General features: G+C 49.7%; 1 protein-coding gene across 1 annotated transcript in view; it reads right to left on the minus strand.

Annotated features, from left to right (window-relative positions):
- Positions 1–286: 286 nt before the first annotated feature.
- The window catches only part of TNFRSF21 (TNF receptor superfamily member 21), a 30895-nt gene continuing 14806 nt past the window's right edge, over positions 287–16375 (minus strand). The window contains exons 3-6 of the mRNA XM_009288986.1: positions 11969–12234; positions 5249–5302; positions 2603–2822; positions 287–1703 (exon numbers count right to left, since the gene is read on the minus strand). Of these exons, the coding sequence (XP_009287261.2) occupies positions 1474–1703; positions 2603–2822; positions 5249–5302; positions 11969–12234 (770 nt within the window). The 3' untranslated portion in view covers positions 287–1473. The remainder of the gene's footprint in view (positions 1704–2602; positions 2823–5248; positions 5303–11968; positions 12235–16375) is intronic.

A 16375-nucleotide genomic window follows, 5' to 3' on the forward strand; every position in this document is an offset into this window, starting at 1 on the left:
ATTAACACGTCCCCCCACCCCGACTCAGTGTGGGGACCTGCCCCGTGGGGAAGCATCCCCCCCCGCCAGCTGCAGAGCTCCAGCAGCAACTGTGGGAACTCAGGGCAGTGTTGTCAGCAGAAAGCAATCACATTTTGGCCTCAAAGCTAAACGAGACAACTCCCTCACCACCCCCAAACCCCCAAATCTCCCTCTTCATCCCCCACAGGCACCCTGAGCAGCCCGTGCTCCAACCCAGGTGTCCCCGAGCAGAGACAGGTGTTAAGGAGGTTAACGTAGAATCATGTCAAGTAACAAACACCTAGTATTTATTAATAAATTAGTACACTGGAAGGCAATTTTTCAATTCATTCCCCTCTTTCCCCACTCCCACCCCTTCCCACGGGGTGGCACATGCCACCCTCATATCATGATTTCTTCAAATTGAGTGTAGTACAGACTGTTCGTTATGGGAGCGTAATAGTTGCAAATATAATCAGACAGACTTCTTATGATGCAGCTTTTTTCCCCCACCCCCCAACCTCTTTTAATAAAAAGTGAAGTGTGATTTGAAGAGACTATTAAGACCGGGTAAGGTCTTTGGAGACTCTATCGGCCACGTCTGTATAAAAAACAAGAGACACGAGTGTAAAAGCATAGCTTGGTTTAAGTCTTACACCACGAGGAGAGCAGGACCACCAGCGGCCGCCTTCGCCTCCCCACGTCCAGCACCGGCTCCCTTCGCGGCCCCACCGATCCCGCAAGCGGCAAGGGCAAGATAACTCCTTACATTCAACTGAAGGCAAAGGACCTTTTCATCGCCTCGAAGGTTGGTGGGGCTGACCCTTTTCTTTGCGTTTAAAGCGCTTCTGCTTTAGCTTATAGGAGCGCGATGCATTGTCCGGGTGAAAACCATACAATAAATAACCGTGCTAGTAAAATCTCAGCAATGGATATGAGCTATACAATAGTACATTAAAAAAAAAAGTCAGCTCGGGTGGGAAGCTTAGCTGCGTTAAGAGACGGTAACCAGCAACGATTGGGGTTTTTTTGCGTTTTTGCCATTTACCGCTCCGAGGCGAAGGGAGGTGGTGGGAGACGGTCACTCCGAGCGACAGCTTTGACAGAAGAAGTGGGTTACAGAGCAATCCCCAATTCGATGTGTTAAATTACACCAGATTCGTGGTCTTTTAGTTTGTTAACTGCATTTTTTTTTTTTTTTTAAAGTGCATCGACTGATCTGATTGGAATGAGAACAAGGAGAAGAGATGCTCGGGAAGCGGGCAGAGGGTGCAAAGACTTGGACTGAGCGATAGAGTTAAGGTGGAGGGGTGCAACGCTGGCAAACTGCCCCCCCTCCAGAAACGAAGGACACCTCAACGAAAATACTGGCCATCTATTCTACAACAAAACCCGCCTGTGTATTGTCGGTCATCTTAACGAGTGCCAAGCTAGCTCTAGCAGATATTCAGAGAGTGCGTGGTGACCCAGTGCCTACAGTAAGTCGGGAAGGTGGCTATAGACAGAGTCCAGGAGGGTCTGGCTGGCTTCCTGGCTCTTGACTCCAGCGATCTCAAATAGCCTGTCCAGCTTGTCTTCAGCCTGCGGGATCTCCTCTATCACGTGGAGCTCCTCAGGGTTGAGGATGTGCAGCATGTCGTCGAAGATGGGCTGCAGGTCGCAAGGGTCCAAGCGCACCTGGCGCAGGACGGTGTCCTTCTTTTCTGTAGGAGGAAAGGAGAGGGTGGTCAAGAAACCCCTCAAGAAACCTCTGCTAACCAGGGCTTGTTCTGCTTGGAGACCTCAGTCCATCCCCTGGTGCCGCCTCTGGAGAGGGACACGTCACAAGGAGAACCGAGGGAAAAGGTGGAGGACGATGAGTGATGTGGAGGGGAGAAGATGGAGAAGCCAGTGCTGCTGAGGTACCTAATCCAGGATCCCACTAGAGCAAACACAGCATTTATAAATGCTGAATGGCCAATACGGAAAAGTGAAGGCAGGAGGGGAGCCAAAAAAGCTGAATTCTGCTCTTTTGAGCTGTTTTCGTTGGGTCAGCTTCATTTCCACACCCAGGTATAAATTCAGTAGATTGACTGAGCTCAGTGTTTCACCTTCATCAGAAGTGAAAGAAGATTAAATGCAGCAAGTTAAATGCAGTAAGTTAAACACCCTCAAAAAAGGGGGGGGTGACTAATGGTGATTTACATCTCAAGTCACATGCTGCAGCAAGCAGGACCAAGGGTGGAAAAAGAAAAATTCAATCTTGAAATGACATTTTTCTGGTTTCATCTCACAGCAATAACACACAGGCCAACACAACAGCCAAAAGTCAGGAGAAACCCCCCCAAACATCCAGGGGTGCTACAACTTCTCTGGCAGCACTTCAAAGAGTTAAAAGCCTTTAAAGGTGTTTTTCCCTCTCAAATCTGTATCGTCTTTGCTAACAGGATATTCTGGTCTGAAATGAGGATGTGATAAATGTATCCTGGAGAGCCAGTTTTCCCAGTTATTTACTTTAATGATACCATGTTCGGCAGCTCTGCCACGTGTGCTGACCGCAGGGGACACACCGTGGTATCCCCTTTGGTCCTCCTGCTCCCCCCCCCTGGGCTGATTTTGGTACCTTTGGTAATAAAAGAGCCTGTCCGGCTGAGCGCGGAGGAGCCGCTGGAGGTCGAGTCGCACCGCAGGAGGGGCTCCGCTTCGTCGACAAAGAAGCATTTCTTCTCTGAAGGAGAGGGCTCCACAGTGAGCACGGCCGCCTCGGGGGGCTTGGGGCTGGGGCTGGGCGCGGGGCTGAGCGGGCTGGGGCTCACCGGCAGCGCCAGTCTGTCAGCTTCCAGCTGGGGGGGAGGAAAGAGAGGGAAAGTTAACTTGGAGGGGATGCTACACAACGGGCCCGTGCTCAAAACCATCCTGATGGGGTTTTGCAGCGGTTTTCAACATGCCCCAGCCCATCTTTGGTGAGCGGTCCCCGCATTCGGGTGGCCGCCTCCTCCCAGGGGACCTGCTGACCCAGAACGGGCACCGGAGGTGACCCGGGGTGGCCATCAAGCTAGCATTTGGCACGCCAGTGCTCAACAGCCAGGAGGGGTAATGCAACCCCCACTCTTGGTAGGAGCAACCGCAGCACGTGGATGGTGCATGCAACCACAGCAGAGCATTTTAACTTCATTTTCCTTCTCACTTTCACGTTATTAAAGCCTGAAGTACCACTCTTGGGGGCTAAGGGTGATAATACCCAAGCAGGTAAGCCCCCCCCAAAAACCTGCTCCACAGCTATCATTTCCTAAAAGCAAGGCATAGCCCGGCTCCATGCCTCCAAAAAACCTGCTCCACAGCTATCGTTTCCTAAGAGCAAGGCATAGCCCGGCTCCATGCCTCCAACCGGTGCTGAGGCTGCAGGGCGAGAGCTGCAAGACCCATCAGAGGTCTCCACTGCAGCATGCTCCTGTTACCAGCTACACTGGTAATACTTCAAGTTAATAATTTGTTTGCCCCATCTTGACCCTGCTCCCGTGAGCACCCCATTAATGCGTGATGGAGAAATCCATCCCACCTGACCCTGAGTCCAGGGCCAGGAAGGACAAGCAGGGGCTGGCGCTGACACCACAGCACCACCCCAGTGCCTTTGTTTTTTGCTACCCTGATGTGGGCCAAGGGCAAGTGTTTGGCTCCGCGGTCCCGAAGACACAGGGAGCAGCAAGCTCTGCTGGGACACGCTGTGCTGTGGCACCATTTGGGTGCCGGTGTGAGCCCACTTCCTAACTTGACCGTGCTCTGCATCTTCCTTCTTGCATCTCCTTCCTACCTGCACAGCAGCAGCCAATGTTATCTACCCTCCTCCGTCTCTCAGCATCCCCTTGGGGTGCAAACCTCCAGCAGAGCATTTCTGGTTCCCATTCCCCACAGGGATGAGAGGCTTGGGGCTATGTCCCCACACCCCTGGCCGGCAGCTCGGGCACCTCTGCAGGTCACCAGGTCCCCCCAAGCAGGTTGCTTTAAGGACCACTTAATATTTAACTTCTTCCCAAACCCTGCATCCCTGCTCGACCTGCCACAGAGCAGAACTGCAAGTCCTGTCCACATCCAACCCACTCTCCCAACAGCATTTCACAACCCTGTTTTCTCCTCTCGCAGAGGGAAGACCAGGCTATTCCTGCTAACACGCTTTTGCCTACTACCCAGGGATTAAAATGCAAAATTCGGATTAAAGGCTGTGGGACAGGGAGCTGCTGAGCCACCTCCGCGCCGGCATGGATGTGCCTGCGCATTCCTCATCCGTGTCGAGGAATTCGCCACCCACAAATCACATGTCTGCTGAGACGCCCATTAGTTCACATTAAATTAACATTGAAGCCTGTTCCTGGTAGAATAAAAGGGGTTTCCCCCCCCCTGTTGAAAATAAACAGGAGAGGATTTGTTCTAGCTCGGCATGTTACACAATAGGCATGTTAAAAATAAAAGTCAGCTTTAATTTTTAATTAAAAGAATCTGCCTTCTCCTCTGAAACTCCCTTTCCAATACAGCTCATCGACGAGAATCAGCCTATTGCCATTAACGGGGGAAAAGCAAGGGAAGGACCAGAACAGCGGCTGGCCGCTTTCCAAATTGCAACACGCTCCGATTTCCCCTAAAAAACCCCACCACAACAACAAACAAACAGGCTTTAGGGCTTAGTTTTTCCCCGTGCAACTCATCTATTTAATACCCAGCCGCAAACCCAACTCCCAATTTCCAAAAAGAGGCCCGACGGCTGAGGAGCAATTACAGGGAGGGCAGGGAACAGACGGCTGCCCTGGCTCTGCCTTCCCAGCAGAGGGGTAAAACCCTTCCCAGAAGTGTGCAAGTCATTTGGAGTTTAATTAAACAGCTGCTAAAGCATGCTAGGAAAAAAAAAATCACCCGAGGTTATTTGACTGTAGGCGTCCCGGGAGCCCAAAGCTTTCCAAATAGCTGAATGGTTGCGAGCTTGAGGCAAAGCAAACAGGATGCTCGGATGCGTGTTAATATTTAAACAGCGGGAAGAAAGCGAGTGGGAATGAGGGTTTTGAAAGGCCGGGGAAAGCAAAAGGTTGCTGCGAGGTGAAGCCTGTGGAATAGGTGTAAAAATACACTATTCATAGCCCGTGACTCATTTGCTTGAAACCACCTTGGCCATCCCTATTTTTAAGAACGGCGGTGCTCGAGCGAAACCGAGCTCTGGCTGGAAAAAACAAAAATCCCCTCTGAAGTTCTTTTGCCTTTCCAGAGCCACCACATTTCTCACCTTTCCGTCGTCGTTACAGGGGTCCTGCGCTTGCCACTGAGGCTGCATTTGCACCTGCACGGACAAGACACATGGGAGACTGTTAGATGCACGGTCCAGCGTGAAAACCAAAGGCGCTGCGGCGGCTTTGACGCATCAGCAGCCTCCCGCGACCGAGCACGGGTCAGTCATACTGGGGCGCTCCGCCAATTTTTTTTTTTTTTTTTTTTTTTATTTTGAGCACTGCAGCAAGAGGTTTGCAATGCCAAAAAAAAAAAAAAAAAAAAAAATCCTAAAGGCGCCTGGGTACTCGCAGCCCTTTAGGATGCGGCTCAAGCACCGACATCCTCTTGGATCTGGGAGGATGCTCTTAGCAGCTCAGGATGCCCCAAGGTCCTTCCTGCAAGGGAGAAAGGGGGACAGAAGACGACAGAGGCTTGGCTTTGTTTTCTCTTCACAGCTGCTCTCAACAACTCTGTTTGAACTCGTTGGTCCCATTTTCTGCCTTTGTTTTACTGTACCGCAATAAAAGCTCAACTCGAACAAACAGAAACTGCAGCTGCTGTGCTAGTGTTAGGAAGGAGCAGCCACAGGCATTTAAAAAAAAAAACAACCCCCTCCCTTGGGCAATACTTTCCTGTAATTCCTCCTGCAGCAACCAGGTGGTAATAAAAGCCAGTGGCAGGTTTGCTGCTGCATCAGCCCGGCTTTGGGCAGCCATGCTTGGGTTGGGTTTTCTTGCCCCAACACAAACACGACTCAAACTACTGCTGGTTTTTAAAAAAAAAAGAGAAAATTCAGCAGGGAGGTGGGGTCAGAGCAACCTCTGCAGAGGGTGGCTGCACACCCTCTCGGGATTGAGGATAAATTTAGCACCGAGGCCATGGTTTCCCGGATTCCCTGCAGAAACATGACACCTGGCTGACACCAGCCCTATTCCCAGGTCTGTTACGGCTCCGTAGGGGATGCGGGAGGAGAAACCCCAGCACATGAGGCAGGGTGGGCCAGGCGGCAGCCCCACACGGGCGATGCTGCAGATGCAGGGTGGTGTCGGGGGGGGATGCTCTTGCTACAGTCCCCGCAGGCGCAGGGAGGATCTGCCCAGATGAGCAGCTTCATGGTGCACATGGTGTTTGGGGGTCCACCTTCAAGGCAGACCCTTGGAAGGGAAAACACTGCTGGCCAGGCCATGAGGTCTTGCCAAGGTGGCAGAGAGACACAGTGACGGTGTGCACGTGCTGCAGAGCAAGAGGCAACCCCTTCGCCAGGATGGGAAGGGCACGAGGGTGCTCAGCACCCTGGGTTGGGGTGGGAAAGGCCAAATGTCTTCACCTCACTGGCCAGGTTTCAGAAGAGCGTTCGGCCACCACTGCTGTGGTGGAGCTGGTGTTCCTCACTACAAGGCAGCCTTGGAGAAGAGCTACTCAAGTCAAACCTCACCACAGTCCAGGACGGGCAGTGCTGTGTTTGGGGAGGGTTTAGACGCCAAGACCAAAACGCAGCTGCTCGTGGAGGAAGCAGCTCTTCCCCACTGGCCCCTGCCATGCGTGGGCAAGGTGCTTCTCCAGCAGGAGATGGTGTCTCCATGAAAGCTCTTGGTGGCTTCTCCTTTCTATGGATTTACCCAGCCACTTTTTCAACTCAAACCACGATGAAGAGTTGATGAAGCCATGATGAAGAGTTTCCAAACTCAACTACAGGCTGAGTAAGTCAGTACCAAGTTTGACTTGTTTTGACCCCACCATCTTCTAGTTTCATCTTACGCTCCCGAGCCCAATACACTGCAAATACACAGACCCAAGGACACAAGGCTACCACAGCACGGAAACCTCAAATATAACTGCACCTACTATAAAGTTTATATTTTTGTGTTTATATTATTTATATTTGTATTACTTTATAAATCGTTAAATTTTTGTTTATTGCACATTCTCCAGTCTGGTTCAAACCCAGCTTTCGTTTGCCGAAAACCAACTCATGCTTTAGAGCAAACCTGCAGGAAAACGGTGATGCCCACCCCAGCAAAACCCAACCAGCCCTACTCCTTCCCTGGGGCTTTGGCCGCTTTATCCTTCAGCTTTATGCCTCAAATAAAGCCTGATGCAAGTCCAGAAGGAAAAGTTACATGCAATTTTGTTTATTTTCCTGGCTGCCTGGGCATTTCCCAGCCCTCAGACCGCAGCCCCCCAGCTGGGAAATACACCCAAAAGCTTCATCCTCACTCCGCCGTGTGAGGTTAACGCAATGCAAAACTAATTGCTAATTACTGGGTCCAGCCCAGTTCTGCTTTGCCAAAAGAGGAAATTAAGGGGATGGGCTTTTGGGGGCTGGATTTGGGGAACACTGCTCCAGGCTCTTGACCCCCCCAGGGTTTTGACCTGCAAAAGAGGAAGAAAAGGAGCCAAAAGGCGCTGCCACAGCCACGTGCCTGGACACGGGGCTGCTTTCACATCCTTTTCTCCGCTGGCACCCCCCGAAAACCCCATGGCTTAACCTCACACCAGACCCAGCCTTGACATATCTGCTGATTCACGGGATTATCCGTGGCATGCCATTAGCCACGGACCTAAATCTTGTTGGGCTCGGGGCTGCAGCCTCCCCCTCTCCATTTTCAACATCTCCCTTATTAATTTTTTTTTTTTTTAAGCTTTGCTGAGGCTGTCCCGCTGAATGCCCTGAGCAAGGCTTCTCCTCCATCCATTCCCTGAAGTATTTCAGCAGAGGCCAGCAGAGCCATAAATAAAAAGATAAGAGCTTAAAGCATTGCTCACGATAGGACACTTACGGTAGCCAATGCGGCCAGCCGTGCCAGCAATGCCCCAGGCCAGCCTGGGCGAGCACAGACACCCTTGGTATCTGCAAAATGCTGTCATGCACCCCAAAAAACCCTCCCATTACCCAGTGCCTGCATTGCACTGAACTTTTCTGCTTTTAACCCCAAAACGGAGAATTGCAATTTGCTGGGATAGCAGTGAAAAACCTCTCCCTTTCCCTCTTCCACCCTCTGTTTGTTTTTGTCAGCACCACTAATTTGGGGTGTGCCTGTGCTCGCTGAACAGTGCCCGGGCTCGCATGCCGCTGCCCGGCAAGCCTGCCCGCAAGGGGAGAGATTTTGCAAACCTCGAGCCTGAGAAGTGTTCCTGGCCAGGGCCAGCCTTTAACAAGAGCCCTGCGAGTTACACGCACCCCAAAAAACCTTCCCACAGCTGCTGCGCTCGCCGTATTTTCTGGATCAGCTGCAAAAAAACCCTAGCAAAGCGATTCAGAGGGCTAATCTCGTTTTAACCTAAATTCATTCAGCGCGCTGCAAAACCAGCATAATCTCTTGCAGCTAAAAAAGCCAGTGAGCCTTCAGCGGAGCTGTCCCCTACCCAAAGGAAAATGTTCCTGCCATGTACCGTAATGCTCCAGAGACTCCCATTAAATCCCCTATTCCTATCGGTGGTTGTAAATATTTGGATTTCGGAGCCTGAAAGGCTGCCGAGGGAATGGGGCACTATGGGAGAGAGCACCTTTGCCTCCGCAGGCTTCACAGGGACAAGGATGAGATAGCGGGTGGGATGGGATGGCGAAGGGAGGCTGTCTGGGTTTAGGGTACCAATTTGCTGTCTGAGAGCTATGTCACCCAATAACATAATTTCTACCTACGAGTTGGGGGTGTTGGTGCTTTCTTATGACACAGGACTGTGGGGAGAGATGGGGAAACCCCCCACTTTTGCACCCAGGGATGCCAGGCAGGGCCAAAGACATCACGGGCAGCACAGCCACCCACACATCCCTCCCATGCTTATCTAGGACACACTGGCACACATTGGATGCTCAATGCTGGCTCAGGTCACTCCAAGGGCATTATGCCGTTAGCCACAGGGAGGACACATGCATTTGCATTGCTTCTGAGAGTCCTCACTCCCTCCACAGCACAAAAAAAGCTCTTTTTATTATTTTTTGTTGTTTTCTTTTTTTTGCAAGACTGCTTTTGCAGGGCCAGTTTCTGGAGAGGTGCAGCACAGCACCCAGGCCTGCCACCAATGGGGCAACCTGCTCCTTCAGATGAAACCAGTTTGGTATTGAGAGAAACCGCCTTGATTTGTCTGCGTTTGGACGGACAAACCACCGAGAGCCAAACTTGGCTTAGCTCTAATTAAAGGCTTTCCAACCAGCAGATTAAAAAAACCCCAAACGAAACGACCTCAACGCCTGCTCTCATCATTGAGCAACTGGCTCCCCAGGCCGCTCATGGTCTGGACCGCTGCAACGCAGCTCAGCCACCAGCACGAAGCTCCAGGGATTTGGTCTCCCTTGCACAAGCCACTTCCAGCAGCTTTTGGTATCCCTCCCAGGGCCACTCCATCACCACCCGCATCCACAGTGCAGGAGACAATTCAGGGAGAGGAGGCAGACAGGTTACAGCAAGTAATACCTTGCAGAAATGCAGCGTGCTGCCACGCTGAATCTGCACCCTGGGGTGCTTTTGAGCTTTGACATCCCACGCGCCACTTCAGCACAGGTCCAGGACCTTCAGGGCAGAGGAATGGCCAACACCTAAGGTTGATCATGAGGGTTGCTCATCCAAAAAAGCCTGATCAGATGCACAGGGCGGGGGAGGATGTGCCAGCTTGGGTGAATTTGTTAAGAACACCTCCTTTGCTGAAATGAGCCCTGTTTCTCATGTGGACCCACTTGAGCCACCTGCTCAAAAGATCAGCAACCCAATTTTACCAATTTCTAGGAAAATGAGTGAAAGCCGCGGGGGACCACCAGGTTCCAGGTGCTGCTGGACACTGCGGAACACAACAGTTTTAAAAAACACAAAGCGAAACATCCTCCAGGAGAGCTGATTGGGAAGTCCAGAAGACAACTTGCCTACAAGTATCCACAAGATTTGGGTTTGCTCGTTCTCCAGAGCATCTGCTCGCTGCATTTTCAGTTATGGGCACACACCTAAGGCGAGCAAATGGCTCGTGGTTACTCTGTCTTTGGGTGTCCACTGGCCCAACGGGTCGCCTGACAAATCCCCCTCCTGGAGCTACCACCTGCCTTTATGTGCTGTTTGAGAAGCAGCACCTGATAGTCTCGGCCAAAACAGTTCAGGAGCGTTAAGCACCACACAGCCCAAGTCTGTTAATTAGGTGTTGTGCTGATGAACAAGCCCCACATTTTATCTGATGTCCTAGCCCAGCGCTGTAGTATTCAAAGTCAAAGCAGTAACTAGGAGGACAGAGGTTGCTACCTGCTCCAGGAGAGCAAGAGGACAACGTGTCCTTCTGGGACATTGCACATACTGGAAACTTTAATTCACATGTGCAAAATGACAATTTTCTCTGCCTCTCTTCTTTTCCAAACCATAGCTTTGTCTCAGGCTTTTCATTTCATTTTTTCCATCTTTGATATTAAAAAAAAATATCTTGGAGCATGGTAGGAAATGAGAAAGCTACATGCTGCTTAATCACCAGGAGCTGGAAGAAAGAAAACAGCAACTGAATGGGAGCAGGAGTGATAGGGCAGCTGGCAGAGCAGACCTATCCAAAATTTGGGCAGGACACACAGGGTGATGCCTGGCACACACCTGACTCGGGGTCTCTCAAAAACACAAGCCCAGGACTCCTGCTAATGCATCGAAACCTGTGATTTCACACTATGGTTATGAGGGACCAAGATGTTCGGGTACACTAAATGAAATCACACGGGATATGCGACACGGTGAAGGGACCATGGTCCCTTTTATAGGGGGAAGTTTGGGATGGTCAAAATGGGATTTGGGAATCCCCTGCCCTGACAAACGCTCTGCCCCACAGTCTTTGCTATACACGAAAGTCCACCTTGTCAGGCCCCCACCAAGTGCCCACGGAGGTTTGCAGGCACCCACCTGTTCCCCTTCGGGTCTGGGTCACTGCTAAGGCCAATGGGAAATGTTTCACCAACTGGTTTAGGGGGAAGAGCCCTCCCTTGACCGCCCCTACCTCCATCCATGTGTTGTCCCATTGGCTTCCACGTTCAGAAGAAGCCCCATCCATCACCTATACAAACACTTCCAGAAGACCACTGAATTATCAAAGCCAAAAAACCGAAAGCACACTGACAGGTAAGGCAGGGGTGGCCAAAACAAACTGCAAAGGTCACCGAGGCACCTCCCGACGACTTACACCCAGCCGAGACCCTACTGCAGGATATCCTGCAGCAATTTATTTATTCTCCCAAAATACAGGACAGGTTGTTTTAAGGCCAGAGCTGCCAAAGAAGGGCAACAACTCTGGAGGACAGCACGCATGGACTCCCCCATGCCACCAGTCACCACCCTGGAGGAAGCAACTCGCTGCTCCACAACGGCAACATTTAGTGCTCAAGGATGCTTGGCCCTTCTCACAAAATCCTGGGCATTTAGTTATAGCATTTAAGAGCAAGTTTAAAGGGGGATGCTTTTTCCTCCACGTCCCCAACACGAAGGCTCAAGTACCAGGTCCTCCTGGTGACCTTCAAAGATACATGCAAACCACAACACGTGGGACTCAAGAGCTTGTCAAAACTTTGACAGGGTTTTGAGCAAACTTTGACAAAGCTTTGCTCAGAAGCAATGTAAAGCTTAAATATAAGCCTCTGAGGAGCTCTGGGGGGAGATGGAGTCCAGCTACTTGGATATTAGCTAAGCTTGATGCCACAGCCCATGCACCCACATGCTTGCCATGGCCAAACAAGACGTGCACCACATCAGACAAGAGCGCGTGAAGCCCAGCCTGTCGTTACCGGCGTGGTGTCCTCCATCAGGCCTCGGATCTTCTCCACCACGTCGTTGCGGCGGTGCTGGCGGAGGGCACTGATGAGCTGGGCCAGGCTGGCCTCAGGCCCGCGGATGGTCCAGTGCTGCAAGGCGGCGTAGGCGCGCTCGTGGTCAGCCGTGTAGCCGTTGGAGAAAGCCGCCACCTCGCGCTCGCTGGCATTGCACAGGAACTGGTAGATGTCCTTCCACTGGCTCCCCACCTGGGCTGCCACCAGCTTCAGGATGTCAATGCCTGCGGGGCGGAAGAGCTACAGGTGAGGCACGGGGGTCTGCAGCCTCTCGGCGTTGCAGGTCTAAGCTCTAGCAAAGCTTCTCCCATCCCCAAATAGCCATGCTTTGCTTTTCCTTGGTTGTTTTTTGTTTGGAGATTTTTATTATTATTATTAAGACCTTTCATGAGTCCAGGCCGCAAGCTCTGCAAACAAGCAGCACCCGTAACGCGCTCAGCACCTGCTATGCAAGTAAAGAGTGACAGACCCATAGGTCGCTCCAATCGAGGCACACGCACTCTAAAATGAACCACATTACTTTAACTGTAAAATTTCCTGCGCTCTTCGGCACAGGAAAAACCTTGGTACTCAGCCACAGCATGGCTGCAGGAGCAGGGGAGATGGCAACACGCTCGCCCGTACGCCTGCATCGCAGCTACCGCTTTGAACAGGAGCTGGATTAAGGGGCGAGTCCCCAAAGCACCTCTATAAAGATGAATATTTCCATAACAGAGCACCTACAGCAGCTACAGTCGCATTTAGAGCCGTTCCCAGTGCAGACTGGTGGGATGACTCAGTTATGGGATGAGAGACCCCGCACCAGGTGAGCGTCGGGTGAATGGAAGATCTGGTGTTGGATTGGAAGAGCAAAAAGGCAGAGCTTCCCCCAGAAAAGCCCTTGAGACACGTTGGCTCAAAACGGTGAGGGTTTCCTTCCTTTAGCTTTGGGAGCAATGCAAAAAGCACGCTCATCCTTGCATCTACTAAGAGATCAGGAGTTAAACCTTCAAATGAAGCCATACCTCTTCCGTAATAGCTAATTAACCTTGTTCTATCAAGCCGAACACCACCCTGTTTTAAACCACCACACGAAGGGTCAGCATAGGTGAGCTGCAGAGATAAACTCGCTTTTTCCAGAGAGGTAACCACACCTTGGGTTTCCTCACCAGCCAGCACACCTCCATCACTACGTTGCTACAGGAACTATTTCTCCTTCCCTCTGCAGGCCTAAAATTTAACAATTTCTAACGCAGTTTAGACCAGACCTCCCAACTGCACCTCCAGGTTGCAGCCCTGATATAGCCAAATAGATACATCCATCCATACATATATTAAAAAAAAAATATATATAAACTACACAGACTGATATAGACATATTGATATCTCTTTTTATATATATAAAAACAATACAGCCTGATATATATTTCTCTTTTTTACATATATGTGTGTATGTGTATATATACAGATATATATGCTATAGATATTTTATATCTCTATATATGATATAGATATTTTATATATGTGTGTGTACATATATACACACATATAAAATATCTATACAGCCTGATATATTTTTATATGTGTCTATCTATACAAATTTTTATATATCTCTATATACAATACAGATATTTTATATATGCATGTATATATGCTTATACACACACACTTTTATATAAAAAAACCTATACAGCCTCATACAGATATTTTTGACCCAAACCCTTCTCACTATTAAAGCAAGCTTATCAAGACCTGCTATATAGAGACGTCAGTTTTCACTTCCGAGCTAGATAACGTAGCCATGACCCCACGGTGCTCAGAGCACCCGCAGCCGGTGTTTGACCTGCTCTACAGCAGAAACACCAAAGTACAAACCGCATTTTGCATCTCCCTACCCTCCTCCCACTGTAACCGCCAAACCTCCCTCCCTAGCTGATTTACGGCGATATGCATGTACTATCTCACATGGAGATGCGAGGGTCGGGGTTTCTCCTACCACGAAAGCTCAGCCCACCAGGCCAGAGCGGGGGATGCAGCCCCCCAAAACCCAAACCAACCACAGGGCTTGGTTTTAACTATGGAAGGGTTTGGGGAGGCGGAAAAAAAAGCCTCCTTCATTATTCAAAATAAGCCCAAGACAAAGAAAATGTTCCCCATCATTAAGGAACGAGAAAAGGCTGCAAATATGCTATTGAGATTTATGATGGGGCTAATTATCTGAGGCACATAAATATATGTTATCGCCCATCACATTTCAACATGGTGGCAGGAATTAAGCCTGGTCTTGTTAACTCCTCCTGTTACTCAGACGAAGACAAATTCCTCTCCCTCGACGCCTTTGTATCCATCCAGGCTGGCTGTCGGTCCTGCGCAGGAAGGACACACAGCCCAGATCACGCCGGCAGCCAAGCCCTGCGCCTTCAGATATCACACACCCGTGTCGGTAAGAAGCCCAAAAGCCAACTCAGGTTTGGAGTCAGATCCTTTAAACCAGCAAATTCAACTAGTTTTGGCATAAAACCAGCAAAACACTAGGTTTATGCAGCCGACGCTTAATTTTATCACTCAACCCAGGGGGAAAAAAAAAAAAAATCCCTGACTTTGAGTGTGGAAAAAGCTCTGCAAGGCTTGTGCACCAAGGTAACGACAGCAATGCAAAGAGGGATGAGCAGGTCTGGTGCTGCCCATTATATATCTATATATAGATATACCTCAGTGCGTAAGTCGTTACCTCAGAGCTTTTTCTACCCTCATATTCAGGGATTATTTTTTTTCCTGGGTTGAGTGATATACAGATATATATATATATACAGATATATATATACAGATATAGATATACAGATAGATAATGCTGCCCATTTTTAGATATATAAAAAAATAAAATGCTGCCCATTTTATATATAAAATGAGCAGAGCCGGGTCCCCCCAACAGCGCTGCCCTGCAGTGAGACGAAGCGTTATAGCTGGGTGGGAGCTTTGCCCACACCCACTCCCATGCACGTCAGTCATATAGAAGCATTAAAACATAATTTGCTGTTTTATGACCCCTGCGTGGCACATCTAGTCCTCCCGGGAAAGGAAAAACCCATGTACTATCTGCTCCCATCTACGTATTTAATGCTGATAAATCCCAGTATTTACAGCTGCTGTACTGGTGAGGAAAGTTTTCAGCTGGTCACAACTTGATTTGCACCAGTTTTACATGGTGGCATGACATTTACATCCTAATGTTCTCGCACAAGGTTTATGACAAAGCACTCATGCTCCTATTGACATTTTCAAGTTTAGTATATTTAATCTCACCATTCAATAAAGCGGCCCCATAAACATGTTTATATCCCTTGGCAATAATATCCCAGGGCATGAGAACGCACCAGGCAGCAGGGGACTTAATGGCGCGTAATAATCTTTGGAGAACAAATGTTCCATTAAAAACGAATTTGGAAATGTCTACCTTAATACTATAAGAACCTTAAACTCATTTTCTTGCAACTATTAAGTGAATTTAAGCCCCATATGTTTGCTACATCCACTACAATATTGTGCAAACAAAACCCCAGAGAGATATGGAAGAGACACAGACGTGAGCGCAGCTTTGGCTCCAGTCAGTTAGAAAACCATTGCTCCCTCTGTTCTTGAAAAATAAGATTAAAACCATTACATGACAAGTTGTGGCTGCACGCTGCCAAGTATTACTGCTCAAGCCATTTCCAGTAACTTAATTGACTTGTTCAAAACTAAAATAAAATGTTAATGCTTATAATAATCTCACAGTCCTACTATTTCCATATTTCCAGAAGCCCTAGAAGTTACTCTGCAGGGCACTAATAGTGCCGGAGCGTCCCATTGGGATAGGAAGGTGCCCACCAGGGTGCACGGAGCAAAAAACCCCAGCTCCACCTCAGGTCCTCGGTCCTCCCCACCCACCGAACCACGTAGACCTTCTCCCACCACGCTCATGCGCACACCAAGGTTGTAGATGATGCTCAAAGCCCTCCAGACCCAGCAATCCCAAGTAAAATGGCCAACCTTAGCAGGGGCAGTGCTTTAACCCACCCGTTTCATGCCTCCCATGCGAGGCCAGTCACAGCCACGTCAGCGCGATGCTGAAGCTGCTCTGAGCTTGCAAATACTGGAGACAGCCTGAGTCCTCCTTTTTTAACACGGGCCACGGGAACAGCCTGGCACCACCACCCCCTCCATCATCATCATCAGGGACCATGTCCTGGTTTTGGCAGGGGTAGAGTTAATTTCCTTCCTAGTAGCTGGTACAGTGCTGTGTTTTGGATTTAGGATGAGAACAACGTTGATGGCACACCAATGTTTTAGTTGTTGCTGGGTGGTGTTTACACTAGTCAAGGACTTTTCAGCTTCCCATGCTCTACC

The sequence above is a fragment of the Aptenodytes forsteri genome, unplaced genomic scaffold (assembly GCF_000699145.1).
Source record: "Aptenodytes forsteri isolate BGI_AS27 unplaced genomic scaffold, ASM69914v1 Scaffold57, whole genome shotgun sequence".
Lineage (NCBI taxonomy): Eukaryota > Metazoa > Chordata > Aves > Sphenisciformes > Spheniscidae > Aptenodytes > Aptenodytes forsteri.